At 35.5% G+C, this 19,734-nt stretch overlaps 1 protein-coding gene across 3 annotated transcripts in view; it reads right to left on the reverse strand.

Annotated features, from left to right (window-relative positions):
- Positions 1 to 19,734, reverse strand: part of ZNF800 (zinc finger protein 800) — a 48,648-nt gene that overhangs the window by 15,522 nt on the left and 13,392 nt on the right. For 2 of the 3 annotated variants that reach the window (XM_025291468.2, XM_025291466.2), the window contains 2 exons: positions 17,383 to 17,526; positions 13,512 to 15,204 (listed from right to left, as the gene is read on the reverse strand). In XM_025291468.2, coding sequence (XP_025147253.1) covers positions 13,512 to 15,204; positions 17,383 to 17,526 — 1,837 coding nt within the window. Of the gene's footprint in view, positions 1 to 10,499; positions 12,296 to 13,511; positions 15,205 to 17,382; positions 17,527 to 19,734 lie in introns of those variants that run through there. The other variant, XM_025291471.3, reaches the window with a different exon arrangement.

Below are 19,734 nucleotides of genomic sequence, written 5' to 3' on the forward strand. Positions count from 1 at the left end.
TCAAAATGAAGTCGCTTAGTCGTTCCTGACTCCTAGCAACCCCATGGACTGGAGCCTACCAGGCTTCTCTGTCCATGGGACTTTCCAGGCAAGAGTACTGGAGTGGAGTGCCACTGCCTTCTCCGAACAGCAGAAGTTAGGAGGGTCAAATAAAAAAGTCAGGAAACAGAAGCCATCAGTAACAGAAACAAAGAGAAATACACAGGTAGAGAAGCTATCCAGATTAGAAGATGAGGTAACAGGAAAATAAACTTATAAGCAAAGACATATTGTGGACTAAAATAAGCCTGAAAATAACTGATGTAATGTTCCTGCTTTCCTTCTTTCCTTCCTTCAACATTCTCTTAGCACCAATTATATGCCAGGCACACTGGGAGGCATCAGTGATACAAAGACAAGATGTAATGCTTACTTGTAAACTCAGAATATGTTCTTGTACCCATAGCCTAATGTTTACAATAAATAATAAAACTGAAAGCTGTTCTGAGTTTTGCTACTAAAAATTATGCTTTGTTCTATAAGATATTACTCACAAAGAAGCAAAATTATATCAAAAAGTTTAACAATTTCTTGAACAATTAGCAAAAGGTGCTGCCAAAAATAAGCCACCCATAAAATAATATGCTCTAACTTAATAAACTGCTGTCCATCTTGACTTTATCACAGATGTTACATCTGACTTTTTCTTAAACGGTTGGATTAATACCAACGAAAAGGCAACAAATATCAAATGGCAAAGCAAGATAACAGAAACTATTTGCCAAGTGCTGGAAAGTATTTTGGCAGCCAACGCACAGCAACTGTAGTGATCACTGTAATCGAATTAACATATATTTATTGAGCTCATGAGCCAGGCATTGTGCTAAGTATACTACATACATCATTAAACTTTTATAAACTCCCACAACAAACCTATATATACCATAGTTTCTAATACCGTCATTTTACAGACAAAAAAACTGAAGCTTAGGAAAACTAAGTAACTTGCCCAAACTACAGTTAGTAAGCAAAGGAGACATGGCTTGAACTCCAGTATGCCTGATTCTTGAAAAGCCATGCTTTAACCACTGTGTGATTCTGTTTTCCCAGAAGGAAATGGTGCCAGACACATGATGACACTCAGTAGTGCCTGTCGTTGAAGGAATGAATGAGACGATATAAAGCAGCTATTGCAGAGTATGCCCAAATGTGGAAAATACAAGAGCAGAAGCAGTACTTTAAGGATTCACTAAATCACCAACTCAAATTGTGCAGCATAATTGTGGGTGTCTGGAAAATCACAGCAACTGACAGAACGGCCTAATATGCTGTTACAGGAAATGGAATGGCTCTTTTTGAGTGGAAACTCCAGGCTGTCTCTGAATCTACAAAGCCAAAGATGGAAACAGCACTGGTTCAGGAAAGGAACTGCAGGTGCTGATCAGAGAACTCTTCACATTTTTCTCAGCATGGAAAGGACTGTTGATGCTATATTAACAATCAAGCCCACAGGTTACCTTTAATTCTATCACCTTTAAAGTGGAAGAAAATCACGTAGACTGGAAAGGTTATAACATTCTGAAAGTGAAATACTGATCCCTTTTTTAGAAGACTGGCACCAAAAACTCCCCTTTACTGGGTCCAGGGGCATGTTTTATGACACTGACTCTGCTATCACAATCACCAACAGCAGGACAGGAACAGCAAAAGTATGGCCAGCAACCCACAAAGAGGCCTGGCATGGTCGATTTGCCCAACAAGAATGCAGCTAATGGAACCAATCAGATTGTCTCTTTTAGCAGGCTAAATTCAAGCTATATGGAGAGGGAAAGTAGCTGAAAAACACAGAGAAGACAAGCAGCAGAAGTAATGAGGCAGTTATGTACCACACCAAGATACCAAATGAGGTAAAAGGTTTTTTTTTTTTTAAGGTAAAAGCAGAGTCTGAGAAGGGCTAATAGGAGCCGAGAAGCCATACTCCTGCTGCTAAGAGGGTAACACCCAGTCATTAGAGTTGCATTACTTTTTCCTGGTTTCTCTAGTACTTAGTTGAAATCTACATGGTGAAGCCAGTCTGTACGATTATTCCTAGACTCTCTTAAGGCTGAGCCATTTCTCTCTTATCCCCACAATGCTCTCAAAGAAACCTCTCTTTACCAGCTATGGATCAATTTTAAAACTCTGTGCTTGCAACAATAAAAAGAGTAGCATGATGCTTTATAAAGGGTCACACATGTGCAATCAGATGACCTGGCAAATTGAGTGGTGGCTGGGTCTCACTTCCATCTTGCAGAATCTGTGGTTTGAAGACATTGTGTTCTTTAGCTCCAGTTAACTGTCTCCGGAAGAAATGACCTTCAAAGAAGTATCTTAAACCTTACAAATTAACAATTCATATCATGATAATTATACACTTAGAAACCGAAAAGAGATCCAGGGCAGATAAAGGCAACAAAACCATCTCCTTTAAAAGTTTCTTCCTCTGGTGTGTTTTTTTATGTATCCAAATTTCAAGGCAAATAAGTGATTTTGTCCACTTACAATCATAAGGAACAACAGGTAGCTAGTCAGGCAAAGAAAGGATAAATTGGAAAATCATGAAAGCGTGGTGAGGCAAGTTTAACTTGGGGATATAAATATTGAAGGTGACTCACAAATTTCACTAAGTGCGTTCGTGCCTAACTCTATGACAATCCCATTAGCCCATCTTATGTCCTCAGAGCTTGCCCATTCAAAGGAAAGGAGAATGAAGCTCAGAAAGTCTCAAACATCTACAACTGTCCAAATGTTGGATTCCAAGGAACTCAGTAAATAATCTAATGAGCAAAAGGCATGAAAATGACATGGCCACTCTCCTACAGAAGCTTATATAGAATGATCCTAACAATTTATATGTCAAAAACCCAAGAACACTACAAACAACTCTTCTCCCTGAAAGTTATTTTTTTCATATAATTCAATCACTTGTACACACAATGTTCCTAGTATTTGGCTATTTTTTTTTTCTTAGAAGTATTCCTAACTTTTTCTTCTCATCCAAAATAAAAACTACCAGACACAACCAGGTACTTTGGAATTTAGGTCTACCAAAGCATCAGTATAGCCAAGAAGAGTCTCAACTTTTTAAAAATATTATTTTTGCACAGCTTAGAAAGAAACTCTGTCTAAAAGCCACAGTTCCATTTCTCAGAGCTAATTTCTTTTCAAGATAATTCCACAGATAGAAGGAATTAACTAATATTCAAAACCTGAGTTGTAAAGAGTTCTATGCATTTAGGCTTCACCCTGGTAATTTCTCCTCTGAAAATAACATTAGTACACGCTCTACACAGAAAGTGTTACCAGATTATATAGAGCAGGACACCCAGATAGGCTGCAAGTTACTCAAGCATTCAAAGTGGGATTATTCGTTTGTTTGGGTTTGGCTATTTTTTTCAACCACATCATTCTATTGCTTAAACATTACAATGTTTTGTATATCAGGAATATGCTCAGATACCTGACGTAAGAATTTGACTGTCAGAGTCATGAAGCCAGACAACCCAAGAATGGTAACCCTAGCACTTGATCTGCAGTTCAAGATATAAGAGTTTATCCAAACTGAGGGACAAAGGTTCTCTGGTGTTGCAATTATCCCCATACACAAAAATTTCTAAAATTGTCATTTTATGGTTAAAAAATCCATGACCAGTAACAGGCAGGTATGCCACTGAAATCTCTCAGCAGATAATTTAACACTGCTTGGGCCTCAGCTGAAACGTGGAATACTGCCACTAATGACTACCACTGGCAAGACAAGTACCGTTACTTATCTCTTCACGACACATTCACCAAAGCAATTCCCAACCTGGCCCAAATCATGCTCTCCTGAAGAATCCACTTTATACAACTAAATACTTGCTTTTAAATAATTAGTTCATAGTCTTTCAACTATGTTACTCAATATTTGCTCCATGTCAGTATTTCACACATGCCCAAAACCAAAATATTGTGTGATATAACAGATATTAATGAGAATTTTAGGACAGATGGGTTGTTCTAAGGAGTAATGATAAAAACAAGCCTAACACTGAATGTGTTTAAAACTACCAATACCTTTTTCAAGATAAATGAAAAACAAAGAAGTAGGAATGATAAGCCAATAACATCAGATTAGAAGAAAACTGGTAGCAAGTAATAATATAGTTGGTTGTCATTTCCCAATTAAACACAAAAGCGGCAGCTAAAATCTAATACACAGCAATGAACTCTCTTCTAAGGAAACATTTTCATTTAAACTTAAGTTTACAAGGTAATGAAAAAAATCCCACATTTATACTGTGAAATCTCACATTTATGATTACTTATAGCAATCATATCTAACAATTACTGTAACATGACAAGGACCTTCTCTAAGCTTCTATTTTTCTGTTCTGTAAAGTGGTGTTAATAAAGGAACAGCTCTTACTTCATAGAGTTGTTGGTGGATTACAGGCATCAGGCATGTAAAAGATTAGCAAAGTACTTGGTATATAGTAAGCACTCCATGCTAATTACTATTGGCTAATACTAAGAAATTCTCCTTATTACTATGAACTCTCATTTTAGTGCTGGTGGCACTTTCTAAAATAAATTAAATCTATCAATACTGAGATAACAGAAGTTTAGGAGATTAAGACCCAAACGTCTCCAAGTATATGACAGCACAATTTAGATGGAAAAGGTTTTACTACTACTAAAAAGTAGTAACTTACTGTAATATCAAACATGTACTTATAGTGCCTGGGTATATATATAAAACGTACAAGACACTAAACAAAATTATCAAGATGTAGTTAAAAATACACAATCAAGCAAATTAATTCTGCTGAGTGTGCACGGGCAGTAAAACCTCCAAGTCTGAAGCAGATGCACCTTCGGTATTCAATAAATTCCCCTCCGTTTGTGGCATGACAGTGGTGATTATATGCAGAGAAAGAAGCTTGAAAAATAATAAACCTGACAAATTAAGTATAGATTGATAAAAATTCAGGAAGAAATGAGCTCTCTTTCCACCCTTTTACCTTCTTAAAAAAATGTTTTAGCGATCTTAGTACTAATGATCTGTTAATTAACCAGAAGAGAAAAAAAAAGGAAAGAGCTAGAAGCTCAGCTCAGTCTATACCCCGACCAGTAATGCTGAAGAAGCTGAACAGTTCTATGAAGACCTACAAGACCTTCTAGAACTAACACCCAAAAAAGATGCCTTTCTCATTATAGGGGATTAGAATGCAAAAGTAGGAAGTCAAAAAATACTTGGAGTAATAGGCAAATTTGGCCTTGGAGTACAGAATGAAGCAGGAAAGGCTAATAGAGTTTTGCCAAGAGAATGCACTGGTCGTAGCAAACACCCTCTTCCAACAACATAAGAAAAGACTACACATGGACATCACCAGACGGTCAACACCAAAATCAGATTGATTATATTCTTTGCAGCCAAAGATGGAGATCCTCCATACAGTCAGCAAAAACAAGATCAGGAGCAGACTGTGGCTCAGATCATGAACTCCTTATTGCCAAATTCATATTTAAATTAAAGAAAGTAGGGAAAACCACTAGACCATTCAGGTATGACCTAAATCAAACCCCTTATGATAATACAGTGGAAGTGACAAACAGATTCAAGGGATTAGATCTGATAGAGTGCCTGAAGAACTGTGGACAGAGGTTCGAACATAGTATAGGAGGCAGTGATCAAGACCATCCCCAAGAAAAAGAAATGCAAAATGGCAAAATAGTTGTCTGAGGAGGCCTTACAAATAGCTGAGAAAAGAAGAGAAGCTAAAGGCAACGGGGAAAAGGAAAGATATACCCATTTGAATGCAGAGTTCCAAAGAAGAGCAAGGAGAGATAAAGAAAGCCTTCCTCAGTGTTCAATGCAAAGAAATAGAGGAAAACAGTAGAATGGGAAAGACTAGAGATCTCTTCAAGAATATTAGAGATACAAACGGAAAACTTCATGCAAAGATGGGCACAATAAAGGACAGAAATGGCATGAACCTAACAGAAGCAGAAGATATTAAGAGGTGGCAAGAATACACAGAAGAACTATACAAAAAAGATCTTCATGACCCAGATAACCGTGATCATGTGATCACTCACCTAGAGCCAGACATCCTGGAATGCAAAGCCAAGTGGGCCTTAGGAAGCGTCACTATGAACAAAGCTAGTGGAGGTGATGGAATTCCAGCTGAGCTATTTCAAATCCTAAAAGAAGATGCTGTAAAAGTGCTGCACTCAATATGCAAGCAAATTTGGAAAACTCAGCAGTGGCCACAGGACTGGAAAAGGTCAGTTTTCATTCCAATCCCAAAGAAAGGCAATGCCAAAGAATGCTCAAACTACCACACAATTGCACTCATCTCACACACTAGCAAAGTAATGCTCAAAATTCTCCAAACCAGGTGTCAACAGTACGTGAACCACAAATTTCCAGATGTTCAAGCTGGATTTAAAAAAGGCAGAGGAACTAGAGATGAAATTGCCAACATCTGCTGCATCATCGAAAAAGCAAGAGAGTTTCAGAAAACCATCTGCTGCTGCTGCTGCTAAGTCACTTCAGTTGTGTCCGACTCTGTGCGACCCCATAGACAGCAGCAGCCCACCAGGCTCCCCCATCCCTGGGATTCTCCAGGCAAGAACACTGGAGTGGGTTGCCATTTCTTTCTCCAGTGCATGAAAGTGAAAAGTCAAAGTGAAGTCGCTCAGTCGTGTCTGACGCTCAGCGACCCCATGGACTGTAGCCTTCCAGGCTCCTCTGTCCATGGGATTTTCCAGGCAAGAGTACTGGAGTGGGGTGCCATTGCCTTCTCCAAGAAAACCATCTACTTCTGCTTTATTGACTACACCAAAGCCTTTAACTGTGTGGATCACAACAAACTGTGGAAAATTCTTCAAGAGATGGGAATACCAGACCAACTGACCTTCCTCCTGAGAAATCTGTATGCAGGTCAAGAAAAAAGTTAGAACTGGAAATGGAACCAAAGACCGGTTCCAAATTGGAAAAGGAGTGTGTCAAGGCCGTATTTTGTCACCCTGCTTATTTAACTTATATGCAGAGTACATCTTGCGAAATGCCAGGCTGGATGAAGCATAACCTGGAATCAGATTGCCAGGAGAAATATCATTAACTTCAGATATGCAGATGACACCACCCTTATGGCAGAAAGTGAACAAGAACTAAAGAGCCTCTTGATGAAGGTGAAAGAAGAGAGTGAAAAAGTTGGCTTAAAACTCAACATTCAGAAAACAAAGATCATGGCATCTGGCCCCATCACTTCATGGGAAACAGTGTCAGACTTTATTTTTCATGTGGAAACAGTGTCAGACTTTATTTTGGGGGGCTCCAAAATCACTGCAGATGGTGACTCCACCCATGAAATTAAAAGATGTTTCCTTCTTCGAAGAAAAGTTATGACCAACGTAGACAGCATTAAAAAGCAGAGACATTACTTTGCCAACGAAGGTCCATCTAAGTCAAGGCTATGGTTTTTCCAACAGTCGCGTATGAACATGAGAGTTGAACTCTAAAGAAAGCTAAGCACCGAAGAATGGATGCTTTTAAACTGTGGTGTTGGAGAAGACTCTTGAAAGTCCCTTGGAATGCAAGGAGAACCAACCAGTCCATCCTAAAGGAGATTAATTCTGAATATTCATTGGAAGGACTGATGTTGAAGCTGAAACTCCCATATTTTGGCCACCTGATGCAAAGAACTGACTCACTGGAAAAGACCCTGATGCTGGGGAAGATGGAAGGTGGGAGGAGAAGGGGACAACAGAGGATCATATGGTTGCATGGCATCACTGACGCGATGGATGTGAGTTTGAGTAGGTTCTGGGAGTCGGTGATGGAAAACAGGGAAACCTGGCGTGCTGCAGTAGTTCATGGGGTTGCAAAGAGTTGGACACGACTGAGCAACTGAACTGAACTGAACTGAGAAGCTCACAAGAGGTCAAAGGAAAAGAGTGCAGAAACAAATAATAAGGGAGAAGAGGAAAGAATCTGGAAGTTAGAAAAGCCAAAGTTCTTGTTCAGTTGCTAAGTCATGTCCAACTCTGTGTGACTCCACAGACTGTTAGCCCACCAGATCTCTGTCCATGGACTTCCCAGGCAAAAATACTGCTGGGTTTCTAATTTCCTCCTCCAATCTCTGGCACTGGCAGGTAGATACTTTACTGCTGAGACACCAGGGAAGCCCAGTTTAAATGAAACACATTTTTTCCTACAATTCTGTCATGGGCCAAATGCCTTAGAAACAAAACAACTACTAGCCAATCTTAAGACTGCTGACACTTACTCCTCTTCCATCTTGAGGTTTCCATTAGCTTTTAAAGTCAGAGAAGAGGGAAAGAATACCACAGAATAGAAAAGGATTTTGCCTAACAGCACAGCCAACTTCACGCTGCCCATATCTCACAGCTCAGCAAGAGGTTAACTGTAAGACCCTGTCTGAATCATAATCCTGGTAATCTAAAGATTCCGCTAGAAAAGTAAATTCTAGAACTCCTAAGGATCTAGATTATTTCCCTAGGCCACTACAGGAAATCTGGAGACCTAATTTCTGTAGTTACAGAAGCATTTCAAATCTTTCTCAGTGGTTATGCCATTTGAAGACATCTTTTGTAACTTCACAGGAGGAAATGATACTTACTTGGGCCTGTATCTCCATATCTACTTGCCATAACAACTACTGGGAAAGTTCTCTCTCTATACCCACAAGTTCAAACCCATAGCAAAACCATAAAACTTCCCCACTACTGCATCCATGGAGAAGGAAATGGCAATCCACTCCAGTGCTATTGCCTGGAAAATCCCATGGACAGAGGAGCTTGGTAGGCTACAGTCCATGGGGTCACTAAGAGTCGGACACAACTGAGTGACTTCACTTCACTTTACTGCATCCATAGGCTCTCTAAAGCAAACTGAATAGAACAGCCTACTGACCATAAAGCAATGTAAAAAATACACATTCCTAAAGTGAAGGTACTTTTCAACAATACAAGCAAGGTGTCAAATGAAAATTTGGTGTATGTATATATACATAAGCCAAATTTTATATATATGGGGGCATATATATATGAGCCAAAATTTATATACATGTCTGTGTGTGTGTGTGTGTGTGTGTGTGTATATATATATATATATGAGCAAAATCCTATCTTTATGTGTGTATATAAATAAAACTAGGCTAAAAATTAAGGATGGATAATTTATTATTCTTTAAGAATGTACACACTGTTTAAAAAGGTTTTGTTCTTGAAGCAGGGAGAAGGCGGGGGTGGGGGGAAGCAAAAATGGTTACTGTGCATTCAAAGTGTATCTGCAATGTTAAACAATCAACACCTGCTTAGGGAATTCCACAGCAGTCTAATGGTTAGGACTCCACACTCTCACTGCTAAGGGCCCAGGTTTGAAACCTGGTCAGGGAACTAAAATCCCACAGGTAGCACATCATGGTCAAATAAAAAAATTAACAAAAAAACCACCTGCTTAGTGTCAGCCATACTCATCCAGTTCTCCCTTGCACTATACAAACTTAAAAAGTTGAAGTGCAAGCCATACCTTTTATTGTTTTTCCTCTTCCACCAATATAATTTAGGAGTAAAAGATATCTTCAGGGAAGAAGTAAGTTGAATTCTATAGAAAAACTGTTGATCAAACAGCAGCAAAGGTAGATATAATTTTAAGATCTACCCAGAGACAGATCTTAAAGTAAGGCATTCTTGATAGTTCTTTACCTGATTAACCACTGCTCCCCCTCACTCCACAACAAAAAGTGCTACAAATACTTGCTTATACAGCCTACATGCAAAAAGCTTCTGGCACAAATTTCTTAGGCCTTTTCTCAAAAGCCTCAAGCCTGATCCTCTTGAGATGACAAAGCCCAAGAGTCAAAATAAAATCAAAAAGTTATGGATGAAGACCAGAAAGGAATACAAAGAACAAAGAATTTCTAATCACTTCTTACATGTTCATTCTACTCTTCTTAACTGGTCTGAGTTCTCTAACTCCTATGTCTCCCATGATCCATTAATTTAGCTACTATGATAAAATATTCTTAATCTCTCCAGGCCCTTCTAATTTGGACAAGTCCTGACATAGTGGTGTTTTGTTTTGTTTTAACTCTATGACCCAGATGAAATCTTTTTATAGTCCTTGGAACCCTTGATGCTCCCTCCTAAATTCCTGCTCTGTGGCCCTAATGTTATGACAGAGGAGACAAACTATGTGAATGGTCCTGTGAAAACAAGTGAGTGGAGGAAGGGAATTGCTGCAATTGGGCTCCACAAGCATCAGGCTATTTCTCGTTCTTCCCTACAGGATTTAACAAGTAAAGTAGAAAGGAAAAGGCTGGCATACACATGGGAAGCTGCAGCAAAGAGCTACCCCAAGGTTTTTAGGAATCCTCATTATCTTTCCGTTTTTATAGGCAGTTAAGTCTGGAAAAATATCTTTGGAATATGTCTTGTGTGTGTAGGAATGCATAAAAGATAACACCTTGCAAAAGTCAAACATACAGGTTTAATAATGTGCCACTAATGAAGATGGTTTATAAATGAAATAACACCTACACATTTAGTTCCCTAAATATATTATGCTATTAATCATTAAAGTTAGACCTATAAGTACAAGTTTTCCATATGTGGAAAAGTAAATCTGTTTTTAAATTAAAGAGAAATTATCACTCTAACTCTTAAAAATAAAACGATCAGGATAAATTTCAAGTGTAGCCGCTCAGTCACTGAATAAATTTAAATTTGATAATAAAACATTTAAGTTTCAACCAATGCACCTTCGCTGAAGCACATTTAGCTGAAATAACTTCGAGTCTTGTTTATTTCCATCACATATAGTACATTTTTCCAACAAGAGCACGTACATTCAATATAGAACATTTCCAACAAGTTACAGTCTTTCTACTTTCCTTTCACAGTATATTTTAGTGCAAAGCACTGGGAAGGGTAAATGCTTTTCTAGCTATAAAATCATTTTATTATGATCTTGTGGATCTTCAACATTTTAAAATTTTATATAAAAAGTATATAGATGGACAGGGTCCCTCCTAAGTTCACATGTGAACCTATATAAAAACATGGTATATTCTCCTGCTGTACCTTTTAAAATTATAATTTGACAAAAATTACTAGAAATTATTTAAAAATAAAGTATTCCCTAAAAAATACAGAATATTGATACACAAAAACCTGCCCAATAGTTCATTAAAGATAGATGTACTTCTGTTTTCCCTAAAATCTTGATTACAAAAATGGACAAAAATTTATTATTTTTTAAATTTTTCAGTAGGAATCAAATATTATCTAAAGTGGTCATCTAAGATTTTACTTGGGAGAGGGGGAAAAAGCAGGGTTTACACCCCAATCTTCCTTTTTTAGCAGTATTTAAAGAAATAAACTAATATTGTAAGAAGTGGTTGTGCAGGGATTGTCTGCATCCATAAAATTTCAGTAAGCTATTTACTACTGCCTTCATATTAACATCAGTAAATGTGCGGTCTTTAAAAAAAAAAAAAAAACTGAAAATTTAAGTTGCATCTATCATTAAAGTGCTTTGAATGAAATTTAAAGAAATACAGGGGAATGTTTAATTTTCATAAAAACCTCAGATGTTTACAAATGAAGAATGTGATGATCCATGGGTGAAAATGAACTGCAACTTTCCTGCAGTATAAATTTTAGAATGAAACTTGCAAACATTTAAGTGCTGTAGAACAAGTTAGAAATAAATGGATGTAAAAATAATTACAAATATTTAGCAGGCTAAATATTTATAATGTGCTGATATTAATTTATCTTTTGGTCCTAACATACACTCACTAGGAAATTACGTATCTGTACAATCCAGATAAAAATTCTGCCAAATGAAGTGGAACAAAACTAAAATCACTAAGATAAAGTCTTTGTTAATTAAAAATCACCAGTGGTGATATTTTGTTCAGGTTGTTGATCACTTTAATCAACAAACTGTTGGAAAACAAAATTTGCACCATCTGTGTAGAAAACGTAGAGCAAATGCACAAGGGTGGTTAGCTGATGGACTGCGACGACAGTACTTAATGTCACAGCTACTTGCAAGTGCTGAAGAGGCAGCGCCTTAGAAACAAGTGGTTAGATGGTTATTATTTTAGTCAGAAAACAGCGGTTACAGTCATGTATTTATCAAAACTTTTTCTTTTTTTCCTCATAGTACCATTTGAAGATGTTTAGTGGTTCTAACACCAATTTAAAGTCTTTCCACAAAAATGAACTCCAAACCTTTTCGTACATCACTTGAAGTTATCTGAGGAGAAATGGGAATAAATGAACACTTTTGAGTTTACCGATAAAACCTTATTTTTAGAATTATACAATAAATGACTTCTAAAGAATGGTTTCATCTCAAGTTTTCCACACAAAAAAAATGTGTGATAGTCAAACCACAACATTTAACCTACTCAGCACTCAAACTAAGTATACTGCTTTAGAACCTGAATCCAAAACTACTTTAATACTAATTAAATATATTAAATGCCTTAATACAAGGGACACAGGTACTAAAGGTAAACTTTAAAAATACAGGGAGATTTACAAAAACAAGTATAGGGAGTCTACGCCTTATTTTATATTGCATTTTAAAAATCTACATTTGTTCCAAAACCCTCTAAAAAAGTAATATTATTTTCTTTTTTCCCAATAGGGATTTTACTTTTCAACACAAACCATAAAAAAAAGAAAAAAAACCTACTTAATAATATTAACTATGTTGAAATGATCACCAAAAGTTTATTTAAACAAAAAGGTAAAAATAAAGAGGATCTGGGACCTAAACAATCACTTTCCATAGATCAAAACTAAAACACAGTAACTAATACATACTTCCAAGGAAAAGGAAAAATAATCCAAACTTTTGTTTATCGAGTTTTCCCCTTTGCCTGGAAGCACTATGTTAAACGTAAATAATAAATGCTAATTGTTCTAAATTCATTTGGGGGTTGTATTTTTTCTGAGTGCAGCACTTTATTTAGCCGTCACAGATTAATTTTTACAATAATTACAGTGCCTCAAAAGACGTTTTTCCTATAATTATCGCCTTCACAAATTCATTCTAATATACTTAACTTTCCCACAATGTATTAATTAGTAGACTAAGTCACTGAATCAAATTAAACCTGTGCAAAGTTAGTTAAACAGAAGACTTCTATTGTAAACATAAGCCAATATTAATGTATATATTTTACAACATTGAGAGGAAATCACTGACCCTGTGCCATCTATCTATAACTATATTGCATTGTCCTGTGGAAGATTAAGTTCTGAAGTTAACTTTTGTTCCCAAGCCATTGGAATAAAGGTCACTGAAGAGGTAAATGCAATATGCACATTACTCTTGCAGTTCCCATTGCCATAAGATATATGGAAGCAAACGTGTTAAAATGGAACCAGCTATAAATTATGGTCAAATGATTTTTTTAGTTCGATGGGGGGAAATAAAGCAAAACTCTGTAACTGTTCCTCACCAGACAAGAGCCTTAGATCTTGTACTTCGGCCTTTGGTTTTGTTTCCTTCAGGTGAATTGGAAGCATTTGCCTTATGAGTTTTCTTATGATGTTCAAGATAAGTCTTTTTGGCAAATGCCTTTCCACATTTATTGCATCTGTGAAGAGAAAAGTTTTTTGTGACTTTTACTTCAATACCAACATCGGCTACTTCGTACTTTTTACTAGGAGAGTTAGAAGTGCCATCATGTTTTGCATCACTATGTTTTGCTTCGTCTCTCGAAGGGCCTCTTTTTGTCACTTTATTTAGAACAAAATCAATGGGCTTTTTTATAGCTCTGATCTCTAAACTGGCTGTTATTTTCCCAAGATAACGGGATGACTTTTTATGAACCACAGTTATATGTCGTATCACATCACGCTTCCGACGAGTTTCATAAGTGCAAAGAGGACACTTGTAGAATTTAACATAAATGTTATTCCCATCTGTGTGCAATTCAATGTGTTTAGTCAAGTTCTGTTTCGAAGTAAACTGACGTTTACAAAGTTTACAGTAAAGTTGCTTAAAATCAAAGCCAGCTGAAAGTTTTGGTTTCCTGGTTTTTTGCTGGCCACCTGCAGCAGACAGACTAGCTGATTTAGGGCTTTCAGAGTCTTGTTTAACTTTATTTTTCTGTGCTGCCGGTGTGTTCTTTTTTTCATTTGAATGATTTGTTCCCTTTAATTCATTCTGTGGAGAATGGGTAATGGAAGGGGGTGAAGATTCTACAGAATCTGCTGGTTCAACTTTAACTTTTATTTCTGAACTGCTGGCAGTATTATTAGGGCCTTTCTCTCTTTTAGAGTTTGTTCCAGAAAGAGTTATCTTGTGGACAATTTGCATATGTCTTTTAAGCATTATTTGTGAACTATATTTCCTCTTGCAAAGAAGGCATTTGCATGCAGTTAAATTGTATTCAGCCTTTGAAGACGACTTTTGTTTTCGAGTCTTAAAAGATTTTTTAGGAGAAACAGAATCCAGGAACAAAGGTTGCCCAGGCTTTGTTGCTATATCAGGAGTAATTGAATCCCTCCTTAGTCCTCTATGAACTTCATCAAAATGCCTCCTTACATTCGCTTTTGTAGCAAATGATTTATAACATACTGGACAACTCCTACTTAATGGAACTAGAACATTCTTACTGCGTCCTTTAGTGGACTGGTTTGGATTCTTTCGTGTTTCAATGTACTTTTTTAGTTCTTCCATCTTTTTCTTGTGTACTTTTCGAATGTGACGACGAACACCTCGTCTGGAATTGAAATCTTTTCTACAAAGACAACATATCAACTGGTGACCAAAATCAGAATTGTCAGAAGTTTCCAAGTCAGCCTGTGATTCCTGCGGTTGTTCATCAGATGGAGGTGCAACGTCATCTGCAACAATTTCAACAGGAGGGGGCTCTACAGTTTCCACCTCTGTGTCTGTAACTGGAACTGTTTTAGACTGTTCAGTGCTAGTTTCCTGTATTTGAACTTCAGGCTGTTCAGGAGTACTGCTTGACTCTGTGACTTCAGTGGGATTATCGGTCCTTGAAATATATTGAAACACTGCATTCTGATTAGTTTCTATAGGTTCTAGCTTAATAATGTATTCTCGCTTGTCCACACTTGGATATATGGCTTCTAGGAGGTCGTTTATGGCTTGGCTTTGTTTATCATTTACATCAGGAAGGTCTGTTAAGGAAAAAACAACATTTTAATCTGAAATAATTAGCCTGCTCTAGTCCTCTAATATTTTTAAATGTATTATTAACCTGTCTTAAAATTTATTATTAATTTGTATTTATTTTTACAAGAGTATTATCTACTTCTCAGTATTTTATGAGGCTAAAAAACTAGTACTGATTAAATTAAAATTTGCTTTAATTTAAAATCTCATCATGGTACACAAATGTTAAGGAATAGATACAATCTGAAGAGCTACTTCTAATATAATTTTATATTAAGGGCCCTTAATATAAAATATTTAAGCAGATGGGTATCCCAAACAATAAAAATAATACTTCATATTTTTAGGCTAGCAAAGGAAAGTCAAAAGTTCTCATAACCCAAGATGGATAAAATACCGTGAAGTATGTTAGTATAAAAATCTTTTTTTTTTTTTTAGAAAACATAACAGCATTCCTATTAACTTAATCCATAATAATCTAATCTAATTAATGGGGATATTTGAACATCTTATGGAAAATGAAAAAGATTTTATAGGAAAACTTAGAAACATATATGACGATGTATATTTGTTTGTTAAATTCAGTCCTATTACATGTCTTAACATGGCACAATTCTATTAAACCAATGATTAAAAACTACAAATTAATTCCAAAAACAGAGCTAGTTTTATTTTATTGTGCAATATAATTACTCTGTCTGTAGGCAACCTAATATTCCTATTGTAACCGAGTTGACTAATATTGGTTATGTTCCTACACACAATGCTAAAATCTAGCTACAAATACAGTATCAAATCTGATAACCACTTAGAAATCAAGAAATGACCTATCATTCTTCTAGTCTACTAATCTTTCTTTTTAAAATGGATAAAGTAATGTCTGTAAGAAGAATACTTTCACAGAAGTATTTCTAGAATAAGTATTACAGAAGAATATACAGTAATCAGCAAATCCATTTATCTATTTCCCTCTAAAATTCAACTAAACTTTAGTTCACACCAAAAACTAACACAGAATAACTACCAGAAAGTTAATTAAATTCCTACTAGTTCCTTAATTGCAAGGTTAGATTTGAAACTAATTTCTAGACTGCCTTTTCATTTACATCTCAAGGATAAAAGAAGTATAGTAAAATCTAACAGGGGTAAGAAAAACTTCAAGACAAATATGAAATTTTCGTTTCATCTATTTCCTATATTTTAAATCACTTCATGCTAATAATTAAAGTGGTACTTTTGCTATTTGCAGTTTTGCACTCCATTCCCATCCCCAAAAGGTAAAGTTGAAAAATGCACAAAGTCCACAATGTAACTGAAATATCAAACTGACAAAATAACTTCTATATTTTGTTAAGTCCACAAGAGTTAAATCCCTGAACAAAAAACAATGAAAGTAATCTATGACTTAATAAAATACTTTATGGAATTTATGTTAGCTCTTTAAAGCAAGAAAATAGTATCATTACATATATTGCAACTTAATCATACACAGACAATATACTTAACTCAACAAACATTTGGTTACACAAAAACTTCATTAGTGTACTACCTGCCTTCATTACATAAAGCTATTTCAGATTTCAGGTTAGCTTGCAACACAATCCAATTTCTGATAAAATGACATATCAAGTCAATTTCACTGAGAATAAAACTGATCTTCAAGACCCAGAAAACATTAGAAAGATTATCAAATATTTTTAGTGCTCTCCACAATACCCCCAAAATCAATTTATTTACTCATTCTTTGCTCTATTTTCAACCTTCTCATTTACTTAAGAAGAATCTAAGTAAACAGTGAGTCATATCTGGTAACAAGCTGCTAAGAAGTAAAAATACAAACACCCCTATCAAGCATCAATATTTTAATTTACAAAAATCCTGAATATAAACTGTGTAATTCACATAAACATTCAAAAACAATACCCAATGTTTTAATACAAATAAACATAGTAAAAATCTAACTTCATTTATCTTTATCAAAATCCAAATGACAGATATTAAAAAATAGATATTAAATTATCGCTTTAAGAAACCAAATATATAACACTGAATCAAGTATTTTATTTTGTTCACCATCACTAAGTCATCTGTAACCAGGTACTGATACCATTCTAATGTGAATGTGCAGCTACAGTGTAAGAACAAACAGTAAATGCATAAAGGAACATATGAATACAACTTACTGTCATCCATCTGCAGACTTGGTGGGCAGTAGAATTTTTTATGGGTAATTAAATTTGGCAATCCTCTGAAGAGACTGCGGCATAGTTTACATTCAAAAATAGTGTCCACGTCTTTTAATAAAATATGCTTAAGTTGTTTAGTTCCTGAGGAAAAAAAGAAAACACAAAGGTAACTTTAACATGTACTTTTAAACTGGAAAATCACTGCTAACAATCCAAAGTGTGGTTTTACGCCTTAAAAACAAAATGCAGGCACTGCCAGTTATCTACCACACTATACTCAAAAATAAGTTATAAACTACATTCTAAGCAAAATTTTATCACTTGGATGTTAGGACACCTGAAACTGATGGTCTTTTTCTAATTCAGCAGCCAATCAACTCCTGGGATGTCTTGACAATGGTTCTAGTATCTGCTTGATCATCACAATGACCTCGTAAAAAAAATGTACATGACCCACTCCTGGAGATTCTGATGCAACAGACCTGGAGTGGTACAGAAGAATTAAATGCCACCTCAACCCAAGTTTTTGGCTGGTTCTTCCAGCTCTCTTTTGTACTACGAAGCAAACATGAAGTAACACATTTCCCCCTGATTACTTAAAGAAGGTCAAAACTGTCTCACAAGATTGTCTGTGTCTTTCTTTTTAAATTCAGCTCAAACTACTTGCGGTTCTGGGCCAACATGGGATTATGATCATTTAGTGGACAGTAAAGAATCTTTGGTCCATGGTTTTGAATTTTGCTTAGGTGTCTTAATATTACTAGAAATTTATCCAAAGCCTTTCTCCCTCAAATACTCACCCTAATTGCAATTAATTAAATATTGACAGAACTACTAGTTTAAAGCCTGTCCTCCACTAGACTATAAATTCCAAAGTGGCCAAGACCAAGTCTGTCTTATTACAGTTACAAAGTTCTCAGCTCTAATAACACTGAATAAATATTCATTGAAGAAATGCCACTTATCTACAGAATCTAACCATTATGACAGAAGATCAAAAGGCAGGCAGAAAATAAACAGCAACAAGCACTCATGAAGTATTTAAAATAAAACACAAATAGAACCTCTTTTGTCACTACTTCCTACTGGTCTTTGACACAGGTAAATGGACAAAATTGATTTCTGTTCACTAATTAATGAGCCTTCAGTTTCTTCAAAAAAAAAAAAAAAAAAAAGAAGGATAAAAATATTGAATTAAATAGGAAAAAAGCAAAAGAGTCCTGAAAAATACCATGAAGACTATCCAGGTGCACAGTGACTATTAAGCTTTGGGACTACTAGAGAATAAACACAATCTCAGTAGCATAATTAATACTGTAGGATCCATAAAAGTTAAGCATTTCTGATTCAATCTTTTGCAATTTGTTTACCTTTAATTTTTAATTTTCATCATGTTGCATTTTATCATCATTCTGAAGACGTTAGCCTTCAAATTTCTAATGCAAAAAGATTACCACATTATCATAACTTTACTAAGTCTTTAGAGATTCCAATTCTGATATCATCTAGCTGTGTGACCTTAGAGCTGTGTGCACTTTGGTTTATTCATCTTATGAAACAAACCAAACCTATCTCGGAGAATATGAAAGAAAATATGAACCTAAATTCCAGAAGAATTAAATTATAAATCTAGATTTCTACTGAGGAAAAAATATATATATAATGAAATAATTTCTACCACTTCCTAAATCCAATTCAAAGTTTATTTCACCAGATCATACTACCACAAAACCAGAAAACATATATTTTAAAAGATTCAGAAGATAACTAGGGTATTATTCATTGTGTAAAAGTAAGTTCACACACACACACATACACTTCTCTAGTCTATTTCACATTACAAAATATATTGGCAATAAACTGCTAATACATTTAGTTCATAGTTAACCTCGTAAGTGACGGACAAACTATGAGAGGTAGGCTGATGATAAAGAACACTTTAGATAAACTTCTGTAATTGATCTACATATAATTCTTAGTAAGTATAGGTGAGTGTATTACCAGACAGAAGAAAACATGGGAAAATTTTGCATATTTTAATCCTAAATTAAGAAACCAGCTAGACCCATACTACAAATTCAATTCTGCCTTTAAAGATACTAAACTGTTTAAAAGGATTGAAGGACGCAGAAATAATCTGAACAAGGTTTAGCTATGACTAGAAAGTACAACATGAAATTATACATAAAAAAAGTTACTTGTGAAAACTTAAGACTGCATCCCTAAATCAGATATCATCTACCAGGTTATCTCAATCAACCATAAGAAAAAAAAAGGTATTTGATTCTAACCTTGACTAATTAATCTTAATTATCAAATCACAAAAAATACTCTACCACCCTCACACCA

Source organism: Bubalus bubalis, chromosome 8, assembly GCF_019923935.1.
Source record: "Bubalus bubalis isolate 160015118507 breed Murrah chromosome 8, NDDB_SH_1, whole genome shotgun sequence".
In the NCBI taxonomy this organism is placed as follows: Eukaryota; Metazoa; Chordata; class Mammalia; order Artiodactyla; family Bovidae; genus Bubalus; species Bubalus bubalis.